At 40.4% G+C, this 12,672-nt stretch overlaps 1 protein-coding gene and 1 pseudogene across 1 annotated transcript in view; both read left to right on the top strand.

The window, feature by feature from the left end:
• LOC137977693 (polycystin-1-like protein 2) overlaps positions 1-4,402 on the top strand; it is an 11,493-nt gene extending 7,091 nt beyond the window's left edge. Inside the window, exons 4-5 of the mRNA XM_068824996.1 lie at positions 1-806; positions 1,921-4,402. The exon at positions 1-806 is cut by the window's left edge and continues 436 nt beyond it. Of these exons, the coding sequence (XP_068681097.1) occupies positions 1-806; positions 1,921-2,181 (1,067 nt within the window). The 3' untranslated portion in view covers positions 2,182-4,402. The remainder of the gene's footprint in view (positions 807-1,920) is intronic.
• A 5,721-nt stretch (positions 4,403-10,123) lies between these two features.
• Positions 10,124-12,095, top strand: LOC137968451 (uncharacterized; annotated as a pseudogene).
• The last annotated feature ends 577 nt before the right edge of the window (positions 12,096-12,672 follow it).

Below are 12,672 nucleotides of genomic sequence, written 5' to 3'. Positions count from 1 at the left end.
CCGGTCCAAGTATCACAAATGTGGCTCTGAAGGAGATGTTTTCCAATGGCCACCTTTGGTTTTCCGTTGTTACTAAGACTCCGGGGGACGATTTTACAAGAGTTCAAAGGCTTTCGTCCTGTGTTTGCCTCCTTCTTTGTACGATGGCCATCAGTGCTGCATTTTATCGCTGGGAAATACATTCCTACCAAGTCATCAACCTTGGACCACTTAAATTTTCAGCAAGACAGGCGATGGTCAGTGTTCAAAGCACCATAATTACCATTCCTGTTCACGTTATGATTCTCTTATTTAAGAAAACCACATCGTTTTTCCGCTCGAAGCATTCACGCTGGTGGCAGTGTCTGTCCTACGGTATGTATGCCGTGAGTGGTATAATGACTGTATCGTCGGCCATTGTGACCGTTTCTTACAGCCTCATTTGGGGGAGCGATAAAAGCCAAGAGTGGATTTCTGCTGTCACCACCTCTTTCTTCGAAGACATTCTGGTTGTGCAGCCATGCAAATGTCTCGTACTTGTCGCTATATCCGTTATGTTGGAAAAGTGCAAAGGAAAGAAAATATCTTTCGAAAGCCGTGAAAAAATGAGACCGGACAAAGTGACAGCTTTCCCAAGGTCAAGAAGAAAATTCTCAAGACTGAAGAAAGAGATTGTTGCTAAGGCCAAACGTCGCTCGTCCATTCGCCAAATAGGATTTTATATGACTTTTCTTGCCATAATTGGTGTGTTATCATATGGAAACAGAAACTCGACGCGGTATCTGTTCGCGAAATTTCTTGATGCTCACACCGGATATTTTGAACAGGTATTGACTCACAACACAGCCTTTTAACCTTTTTTTTTAATTTTGTGAAAAGAGAAGGTAATCACCTTCACCTTTTCAAAAATATGAATAAAGAGAAATTGATCTGGGACTTTCCACACCCGAAACAACCTGATTTAGTTGAAAAGCGACAAGTCCGATTGCCACTCGACCGAGAAAAGACTTCGAAAAGTTGAAAAAATAACAAAGATGCATCGAAACCTGTCGCTTTCGAAACGCTCCACCCTTGACACAACAATTTGTGGTGTTCACCTACACTAAGGAAACACGAAAAGCCTCAAACCCTGGCAAAAATGTATTTTGAAAGTCAGCTGCACTTTCATACTCTGTTGAACCAATGAACGCTTTTTATTCTACTAGTCTATCATTGTTTTTCATTAGCATGTCTCCACCAATTGCATAGCTCTCCCACTCCCCATATAAACTACAAGAAACCCCCAATTCCTTATTTCGTCCTAACAAAGGGCTGACGTTCGAAATGGCAGCCATTCAATAGTTTTCCTGAGGCAATTCGATCTTTGACTTAGAACCACATTTTCTTCATAAAATAGCCTCTTTAAAGAAACGTTTTGTTATTTTCTTAGTTTCATGGGCTTCGTTTCGATGTTGCGGGTCCTTCTGCATGCTTTTCACGGCTGCACCCGCTACATGCTCTTTGATTCGAAAATCATAACATTTTTGCAACGCAAAAAAAGAAACCAAATCTTAAATATGATTTTTCAAATATTAATTTATTTTACATAAACTGTTGACTCTAGGAAATTTGGTAATATCTTTTCGTGAGCAGGCCACTCTATAATGAGATCTAAGTATATAATAATCATTTGACAAGTAACTTTATTGAATTTTTCAAGATATTTTTTACATCGCCCAGATTAATTAATGATATTGTGACAATTTTATATTCACAAATTCCTGCGCTGGAGACATTATACGATTGTGATGTGTTTTATTAGATCATGGATCGTGTCTCTGAAAGATCATAGTTAATTCCAAAGTTATAAGTTCGAAACTTAAATACTTGATTTCACTAAAATAATCTAAATAAATTTATTCATCACATATTCTGCATCATTTTGTGTCAATTCCCATTTAGGTTACAACTTTCACCTCCTTCTGGGAATGGATGAACAAAACGTTGGTACCACATCTCTACCTCAGTCCCCATCAATCCAATTACCGAGAGTGCCAAGAGGCAGGGGATGAGCTAAAAGCTACTGTGATTGGAATGTTACGACTTCGTCAGCTTAGAGCAGGAAAAGGTTGTTTTTTCTTTTTTTTTTTTTTTTTTTTTTTTTGGCTTTGGTTTTTAGTCGTATTGAAGTCGTATGTAACATCTGAAAATCACGAGGATTAATATTACCTAAAGAGGAAAGGTCCTCAAGTGTGCCACTTTATTAGGAGAATAATTTATTTATTTATTTATTTATTTAAAAACAGATCAGTTGCATTTTAATAAGGAAACATAACAAACATTTTTTAAAATTCACGTGTAGGTATGAAAATTGATCAAATGTAAAATGTTGTCCTGACATTTTCATTTTATTAGATTCAATAACCGCATGTTTTTCTGGCTTTAACCTCACCTGTCTCTTAATTTCAGTTGAGTGCCCCGCAGCACACACCATCAAGGATTGGTTTCCTCTTGAACTTCATGATTGCTACTCTTTTGTGAAGAAATCCAAAGATCCATTCATTCCCAAACGTGGAATTTTCCCTTGCTCTCGTCCATGGGTGTATCAAACAGCAGAAAAACTCGATGCGTCATCAAAATGGGGACATCATGGGTGGTATGGTGGAGGAGGGTACTCTGCTGACCTGGGTTATGATGAGGAAACTGCGCGTACAGTTGTTCATTCTTTACAATCAGGGCATTGGATTGACCGTCAAACAACAGCTGTGATCGTAGAGTTTACCTTGTTTAGCCAGTCAATCAGCACATTAGCTGTTTGCTCTTTTTTCTTTGAAGTGCTTCAAACAGGACAGGCTGTATCGTTTAAGCAAATCAACACCATCTCATTACACAATACTGAATCCGTTCTCCAGGTCTTTCAAGGACTCTGCTTTGTTATCTTCATCAGCATGTTTATCTATAAAGGCTTTGACACCACAACCACCATAATTCGCCGGGGAAGACATTACACTCGTTCTGTTTGGTGTTGGCTGGATGTGTCGCTACTCTGCACGTCCCTCTCTGTTCTGGTGTTCAGCTTTGTCAAGTCTTACCATATTACAAACATTCTACAATACTTGGAGCGCAACATCTTTGCTCCAGTCAATTTCCAGTCGGCTGTTCTATTGGAGGATGTTGAAAACTGTGTCTTAGCCACCCTTACCTTTCTTACCACAGTTAAGCTGTTGCAGTTGACGTATTTTAATATGTATACCAAAGTGTTTTCTAGTGCATTGCGAATCTGGTTGCAAAAGTTGCACTCTTATCTCCTTATTCTTTCAGTTTTGTTCTTTGCATTCCTTCAAACAGGAATTTTGCTCTTCGGGACCATTGTTTCTCAATATTCGAGCCTTTGGACATCATTTTCCTTTCAGCTTGAAATAATTCTTGGAAATGTCAAAGCTCGACCAGTAAAGGAACTTGTTGAAGCGGTGCCTGTGTTTGGTCACGTATTCGTTAGTCTTCTTCTTTTCGGTATCACAATCATAATGAAGAATTTCTTCATATCATCTTTAAATGATGCCATAAGTGATGCAAGAGCATTGCAGAAACGTGAGAAGAGTCAATCACCTCGAAACCAGGCTGATTCAAATGTTCCAACTGAAAGATTCAAAGAGTTCTTTGACCGCATCAGCTACCAGTTGAAAGCCGTAGCTGTGATTCAACATTTGCCAGAAGCACATATCCTTGACAAAAAGCTGACAGAAGTCTTAAGGCGTCTGGATGAGGCATGTTCACATGACATCAACGAGTGACAAAATGAACTGCCGGCAAAAAAAAGTGAACTTAGACAGATTAAGAAGCTAGACTAAGTAATTAATCAGGTTCATTATAGCGTAGAGATACTGCAACATTGCACAGGTAAAGAGCATTCAGTAGTATGAGGAAGAAGCCTCCGGGTGAAAAGAAGAATGGCTTCGGTTGAGTTAAATATATTATCCACATGGGACAAAGATGGAGTAAGTTTTTTCCTTTTCAAATAATAATAAGCAGCTTTCCTCAGAGCAGCGTAGGCCTAGTTAAACGTAATACGCGTAGCTGATCTGAATTTTTATCATATTAATTAGACGTTACCAGAACGGTTCCAATAAAACTAATGTCAGAAAAGCTGTTAAGACGTCCAGAATGAATGTACAGCCCATGTTATGTAAAGACATACGGTAAACGAGAGAGACTGTTGACAATTGGGCCGGCTTCCGACAGCAGAGTGCAGAAAGGTGTGTCTGTTTTATCATCATTATCATCAACATGGAATTACGGAATGGATATCACCAAGAGATCTCTCAAGGAACCGTCCATTACAACTAAAAATAGATTCCATAAGAATACTTAGATTGTGCTTGAAAAAAAGCAAAATCGAATAAAATATCCAAGATTACATGTGCTGAAAAGTTGTTTTCATTGAGACATAATAGCAGAGTAGAAATTATTTAGACTATTGGCATGCTTAGCCTAGGCTCACAGACCATTTCATATCATGTTGCCCCTGTAACAAAAAGTTCTGTTGGTTTGGCCTTGAAATGAAAACATTGTGAAAATTATGTCTGTGGATGGTATTTAATGTGAGATCAATGAATTCAAGATCGTCACTGGTTTTCCGAGGCATATATATCTCCTAAGGGACATCAAGTACCTAGGCAACTTTACTGATGACGTCGCCTCCCACGAGACTTGGAAGTGTTTCATCCTTCTCAACATGTTGGGGTTTGTATGTATTCACCCTTTTCACTGAAAGACACAATGAGGTTCACTTGGAAGCAGAAGCAGAGAGATCATATCATGTCTAAGTAAACCGACATTTTGTCTTGAACATTGTGACTAAGGCGATTAGAAACAAGGAAAAGGAAAGGAAAGGAAAGGAACTTTATTTAAGTGTCTAGTCGATTTAGCGCTGGAGCACTATTTGGGGACACTGTAAAGTGAAATCAACAATCAACGCAAATCAAGTCAAATGCTGGTTTTTGAGAAGAGGGGAAACCGAAGTACCCGGAGAAAACCTTTCAGTGCAGAGTAGAGAACCAACAGACTCAACTCACGTATGACGCTGAGTCTCGGAATCGAACCCGGGCCACATTAATGGGAGACGAGTGCTCTCACCACTTCGCAATCCCTGCATTGTACCAAGCAATCGCACAACGTTTTGAACGCGTCCGAAAACTGAGCGGAAACACAAGCAATAGCTGAATAGGCTACCGGCTGGTATGGGTTTAAACGAATTAAACAAGAAATTGGTAGTAAGTATCTCCGGAAGAAGAATTCAGGGCAACGAAATATCGATACTGAGGAAAGGACTGAATTTTGCAATCACGCCGCACACCGTACCCACGAAAGATATACTCGCTTCTGTTGAAGCCGCAATATGCCACCTGGCACGAGAAAATCAGGACGCTACTAGAGCAGAGGTTTACGGAGCTCTGAAACATGCAAAACTACCAAAACAACGAAACCTGACCAATCAAGAGCGGAGAGCCCTCAAAGTAACAAAAACAATATAATAATCAGAGCGTACAAAGGAAACTGTACAGTCGTCATGGAGAGAACCGGCTATCGTAACCAGATTCGTGAAATGCTTCAAGATCAGAATTTCTATGCACCAATCACCGATAAAAGGCGCCATCCAACATCAAGAACGGGGCTTCAGTTGAAGAGAAAACTTTTGGGTCGGAAGAAAGTTGGGAACCTTAATGAAACAGACTACTGCAGCTCCACCCCTCCGACTCCACACCAGCATCGTCTTATCTAAGATTCATAAAGTGGAACTGCAGCACATCGACGACCGTCTCACTCTCCTGTGAGGCACAGAAACGCGAATACCACTGAGACCTATAAACAGCTGTATTGGCTCGCCGAACATTCTGTCAAGAATGCTAAACTGTTTGCAGAATTTATAAGTAACCAGGAAGTGGCCGAAGACGAACTGATTGTGGCGTTTGACGTGATCTCACTCTTCACCTCCATAACGATCGGAATGGCTATAGACATTGTTCAGAGAAAACTGGAGGGATCTGATGATTGGAAAAAATCACTCACAGTTGACCAAAGACCAATTCCTGGACTTACTCTCCTTTCTTCCACACAACAGCTATTTCATATTTGAGGAAACCCAATACCATCAGGTATCGGGGTGTGCCATGGGATCACCAGTCAGCTCGATTATGGAAGAACTTAAGGTGTTAGAGTTTAGGGTAAGTGAGAGCTCCCAGTGAGGGCTTCCAGTGATAATTTATTACAATCTGACTCGTTGGCGATGGTGGAATTGAGAGTATGAATGAGTAGTCTGGGGATCAAAATTAATTCCGATCGCGTATTGCGTGATGGTTTTATTTTAGATCTACACGACAAGTTTTGTCTTGTCAACAAGTCTTGTCACGCATACCACGCCTTAAAATCGATCGACTTCCTTCTTAGTCTGAAATTGCAATTAGCCACGTTCTTGTGCTTCTCACAGAAGATAAGATTAGTATCTGGATGGGAAACCAAGATGTACAGTGTATAATGTACAGGTAAATAAAAAAATATGTATCCTCACAGCCGTACAACCAGGCTTGCAGTATTATTTTGTTTTAAATCTACAAATTATTTCCTGGTCAGATCTCCCAAGATGCGGCGCTTCCACTTTGTTCAGTTGGCTCTTGCATAAAAAAAATTGTCCACAGTGTACAAAACCAGATCGTATACGCCATAAACATCGTAATGTCTTTTTTCAATTGGAACATTCATATTTAACAGAATCCTGACCCTTCATCGCCGTGCTGGTTCCAACCAGCTAACCCGCCACATTTGTTGGGTGGAGCTGCCACTTAAAGAGGTGTCTGATTTTAAACCGCCTTTTTCTACTCTTCATTTGCTTTCAATTTTGCTTACTGTGCATGTGTGGCCTGATTCACGTCTGTAGCGTACCAATTCTTAACGTTGAATGAGTCGGCTGACTGGTGTCCCCATGGGGTCTGTCATACGCTGGTGAATCTGTTCGCGATTTTTTTTTTTTTGTCCTGTTGCCCTTCACTTTTCTCCGTCTTACGGTTGTAGTGTTTGTTTTCTTTTCTTTTTGTTTACCTTTCAGTCGTTCCTGTTTTTGTACTTGTAGTTTTATTCGTGAAGTGTTATATGCTTGTAGAGGTGGGTTTCGGTTCCCCGGCGAGTTTGGCGTTCTGGTGCACCCCCGTTTGAGGTGAACCGTTCGGTATGTCTGGCAGGCACTGCACTCCCGAAACGTGGCCTACCCGGCCGTTCGCCTCAAACATAGAAACGACTGAGGCCTAACAAGGCCGAAACTGCCAATGAATCAGCTGAAGTGGTTGTGCGCATGTGTGACGTGACGGCCACACTGGGTTTTGAATATGTTGCGTCTGTTGCCGGTAAAATCCGTTCTCAGGCTGAATCTGTTTTTACCTAGGTTAAATTGGTGATCCTCATTTTACCTAAGTTGAATATGCACTCAGATGAATTGAAGAAACGTTTTCGGGGCCCAAATTAAGCCTAGAGAAAAACTGGAGTCAGATTAGGATTAGTTTTGGTTATTATACATGGATATCAATTGACTTATTATACAGAAATAAGTAATGAAAAGAACTGTGTTGGATTGAACATGTTCGTTGTTGTAGTGTAGTGGTGAAGACACTGGAGGATCAGGGTTCTCGAGTCCCGGTAAGTGCATTGTCCAGTTCTCTGTTCCCTTACTTAGTTGTAATCTTAAGACTGGAGGGATACATGTAAGTTTATCAGTGAATACAGAAACCGGTAGGATGATACGAAATATTAAGAAAGTGTGTTGAGATGCTGAGAGCTTGAGGGAAGGTATAAGAGTTTTTCAATCCTTTTGGGGCTGAGGGAGTGCATATTTAACCTAGGTAAAATGAGAATTACCAATTTAACCGAGGTAAAAACGGATTCAACCTCAGAACGGATTTTCCGACACACCTTGCTTCTAATGCTTTGTGAATGCAATGTAAGCCGTGTTTGCTTTCCAGCCAAAATAGCCTCAAAAACGGTTTAAACCGGTTAAAATCTGTTGAAAAAAACAACATTTCCAATGATCAACGCGGATTGTACATGGACGATTCCTCGAAGCAGCTAATGCCGCTGATCCTACTTACTGCATCTTCCCAAAATCATCTAGAACGCAAAAATATCGAGTGCTGAAAAGAGCCCAGTCACGAATAGTGTTGCCTCTTTGGCTTGTTACGAAGAAAGATGGCTCGTCATGAGGAAAGATTGCGTGACGAGCCAAAAGCAGGTTTAGTACTCAGTCAACATCAAATTTGTTACTTTTCATGTACATATACCAGAGTGAGGACCAACGCATCCCACGTTAACTCCTCCAGGCGTCTTTTTTTATATTTGCAACAGGTTTCTCCATAGCGTGACAAGTTGTGACTGGGTTCTATAGGCAATCCAGTCAGAATATGATTTGCATTTCCCCCTTTTTTTTCCGCGTCGGGAAACGGAAACCTGTCACTCCACTGCTAAGTATTGTCTTTGTGCGTGGAGTCTTCTGCGTGTATTTTTGATAGATTTCATAATACAGAAACCGGTAGGATGATACGAAATATTAAGAAAGTGTGTGTCTATCTGATTTGAATTTCCCCCTTTTTTTTCCGCGTCGGGAAACGGAAACCTGTCACTCCACTGCTAAGTATTGTCTTTGTGCGTGGAGTCTTCTGCGTGTATTTTTGATAGATTTCATAATACAGAAACCGGTAGGATGATACGAAATATTAAGAAAGTGTGTTGAGATGCTGAGAGCTTGAGGGAAGGTATAAGAGTTTTTCAATCCTTTTGGGGCTGAGGGAGTGCATATTTAACCTAGGTAAAATGAGAATTACCAATTTAACCGAGGTAAAAACGGATTCAACCTCAGAACGGATTTTCCGACACACCTTGCTTCTAATGCTTTGTGAATGCAATGTAAGCCGTGTTTGCTTTCCAGCCAAAATAGCCTCAAAAACGGTTTAAACCGGTTAAAATCTGTTGAAAAAAACAACATTTCTAATGATCAACGCGGATTGTACATGGACGATTCCTCGAAGCAGCTAATGCCGCTGATCCTACTTACTGCATCTTCCCAAAATCATCTAGAACGCAAAAATATCGAGTGCTGAAAAGAGCCCAGTCACGAATAGTGTTGCCTCTTTGGCTTGTTACGAAGAAAGATGGCTCGTCATGAGGAAAGATTGCGTGACGAGCCAAAAGCAGGTTTAGTACTCAGTCAACATCAAATTTGTTACTTTTCATGTACATATACCAGAGTGAGGACCAACGCATCCCACGTTAACTCCTCCAGGCGTCTTTTTTTATATTTGCAACAGGTTTCTCCCTAGCGTGACAAGTTGTGACTGGGTTCCATAGGCAATCCAGTCAGAATATGATTTGAATTTCCCCCTTTTTTTTCCGCGTCGGGAAACGGAAACCTGTCACTCCACTGCTAAGTATTGTCTTTGTGCGTGGAGTCTTCTGCGTGTATTTTTGATAGATTTCAGGGGATGGTAGAAATAGGTAGATTTCTCCCAGTGGACGCAGTAGAATATTTAATTAACGTGTAATTAAGTCATTGTAACAAGAATGGCGTTTTAGAGGCTCTTTAAACACACTATACTCTTATGGAAGTCGATCGGATAAACAAAACAGGCGGTGAAAAATAAATATCTGGAAACTTATACAACGCACAACGCACACAAGAAATTTAGTCGCATTTACCCCTTTATCGAATTCTTTTTAATATTTTACAAATTCTGTTGTTATGTACAACACTGAAGCCAATCGTCAAATTCTCTGGTAACTTTTTTCGGGTTGTATATCAGAGAAGGAATCGAACACATTGAGTGGATCTGGTTTTACAATAGGCCATCTTACAGTTGTTTGCTCAGTGACGAAGCCCATGAATGGCTGCGCGAGGCTGCCAGTGACCTTGTATTGATGACTGCTTTTATCATGAAAATTGTGTTGCTGCAATTCTGATTAGAATACAATAACATTAGAAAAGCATAAAGGTTTGTATCAAAGCAGGGTCACCAGCAGCCACGCTTCCATGTTTAGGCCAGGTAACTTAGCTACAAATGTAAAATGGTAAATTTTATTATTTATTTGTACTCAACTCTGCACGGTCTTCAGGTAAAACAATTTCAAATTTGACTAATTCCAATCTCGTCCCCAGGGTGCTTTTTCCTGGCTTTGGGTGGGACGGGAAATGGCCCTGGCATCGGCCGATCAGATCGTGATTTTGATTGGTTGATTGATTTAGGCAATTTATGTAAGAAAATGGCTAAATAACAATAATTTATGCATTACACCGAAATCGAAATGGCGGAGAGCGGTTTCAGGCTTTGTAGTGGTTCTCATAAGGGTCGCTATATGCTTCGAATATTCAGCAAGGCCGGTTGAACAAAAGATCGGAGTTCGAAAGTTTATAAAACGTGCGGTATAAAAATTTCTGAGAACGATACGAAATCAGGGAGGTCAACAGTGTTATGTAGGAATTGCGTTAAATTTGTAGACAAAATGGACCAGTTTATTCGGAGAGCTCAATTTCTAGACAATACGCCGTCTGATCTAAATTCAGAATATTCTATAAAGCGATGTGTTCAGCTTTCACCGTCTTCGCATCAGCCGTCGAAGCGAATCACATCAGGTAGATCTGCAAAACAGCTTTCCTTCTCAGCTCCCCCAGCCACGACAGCTGCAGCAGATAATTCCACGTGTACAACCACTTCTGCGAAGCAACCCAAACGAACTACATCACATTCTGCAGAGGAGCTGTCTTTGTCAACTCTGCAAGATGCTACTTTTGTCAAGCACGTCTGCTGATCAGCTGTTGGCACAAACTACATCAAATTCAGCAAAGCAGTCAGCTTTCCCGACTCTACCAGCTACAACTGCAGTTCTAATGCCCAAATTAACAGGATCTAGTAATTCTACAACATTTGACGCTCAACCGTTTTTGGATGAGAGACAGCAGAAAATGATTGTGCAAGCGGTCAGCCTTAAGGATGCAACTGTATTGGCGGGTATTTTGAAAGACCACTGTCGAAGTGTTTTAAAGGAGTTAAAAAAGGCTTTCTGGGAAGAATTGAAGACATCATGTGCAAAGCTGTGCAAGCGTTTTCGAGGTTCCGTTCTCTATGGAAACGATTATTCATTTCTACACAAAGCAGAGTCAGTAAATCAAATTGGTACCTTAAAGTACTTCAGAGATAAGTATAATAGAAGGAATGCTACCCCTTCCAAAGTTCTTGACTCCTATGAAGGAAGTGAAGAGCTGTTCCTCAGTGTTGGGAAAGCTATATAATAACAGCTGTCCTGAACTTTTTTGGGATGTCAGACCTTGAGGATACACCATCATTACATAAAATTCTCACAAAACATTGCACACGAGAGTGCAGAAAACAAGAAGAAATACTTTGATGATGCTTTTGGAAAGTTTATTGACAAGTTCCTGTTACAGAAAGTAAATGCCAATGACTTTTACAATGATGACTATGTAATGAATTATGCCCTTTGTTGTATTTTCTTGGCTGTTCTCGTCATGCAGATGAAGGACACTGCAGCAGAAGGAGATGGCACTTGGCATCTCATAAATCAAAAACTCTTGCTTTCAATTTTCAAGTTTATGGGGGCATGCAGCAAATATGTAATCGAAATGTTTGTGAGTATAGCCCCGAATGGGTGTTTGTTAACTCCACGCCGATCTGAACAGTTAAAATGAGGATGTTTTGTAAACTGGAGGAGTGGCGTTGGATATAATATCGAAGATGATTTGGCCCAAGAAATTTCGAACCGATGCAGTAGAAGTATTATCCAGAGGCGGGGACCAAACAAAACTCTGAAGTCTATTAGCAAGATCTGCAAAGCCACTACTGGCATCTATCAAATTGTACAGGAATTTGACTTATCAGTAGGCATTCACAAGTCATCTGTTGAACATACTACACGTGACTCACTTAAAGATGAGAAGGAAATGGTACATGACCTACTGCAGTTGAATCCTTTCCATTACATGTCTGCAAAATGTCATGACAGCCTCCTGGCATTAAAAGGTCTCCCCTGAGGTACTTGAATTTTATGAGTGGCTGGATAAACACACGAGAAAATTAGCAGCTTAACTCTCTCACTTCCACTATTGACCTGCATGTGAATTGCTACAATTTCAACACACTGTCATGTAGACCATTTACGACTCAAGATGAAGTTATTTAAGTGTGCGGTGCTTTGATGTTACATGAAATTCTCAATAACCGGGATAATAATAATAATAATAATAATAATAATAATATATTAATAACTTTGACATCTTCAGAGTGGAAGGGTCAAAGATAATCAAGCTTTTTACTGATGTCAGTCAACAATGCAATTTTCAATGCTTTTCACTGAAATCTGTTAACAATGCGAAGTTTCATAAAAATATGTTACAAGCTCTCGGAAATGTGAGCGTTCAAAGTTGCCAATATTTGCAAAGAAATGAATGTCAGAGGGCAAGCACCTGCCCATCGGTGACATCAGTAAAAAGGTCTATTGATGGTAACTGAGGGCCAGGTTGATCAATGACCAGCTAGTGGATCAGGAGTTAGAAATAATTTATCATCACCGGTAGTGGTGGGTTAACCCATTGACTCCCATGGTTTCCCCATTAACGAGTAAAATCGTCTGCCGTTAGACAGAGTAAGATGCGAAGTCTGGCCG

The sequence above is a fragment of the Montipora foliosa genome, chromosome 1 (genome assembly GCF_036669935.1).
Source record: "Montipora foliosa isolate CH-2021 chromosome 1, ASM3666993v2, whole genome shotgun sequence".
Lineage (NCBI taxonomy): Eukaryota > Metazoa > Cnidaria > Anthozoa > Scleractinia > Acroporidae > Montipora > Montipora foliosa.
Note: the sequence above shows the minus strand (reverse complement) of the source record. Positions and strands in the feature narration are given on the sequence as shown.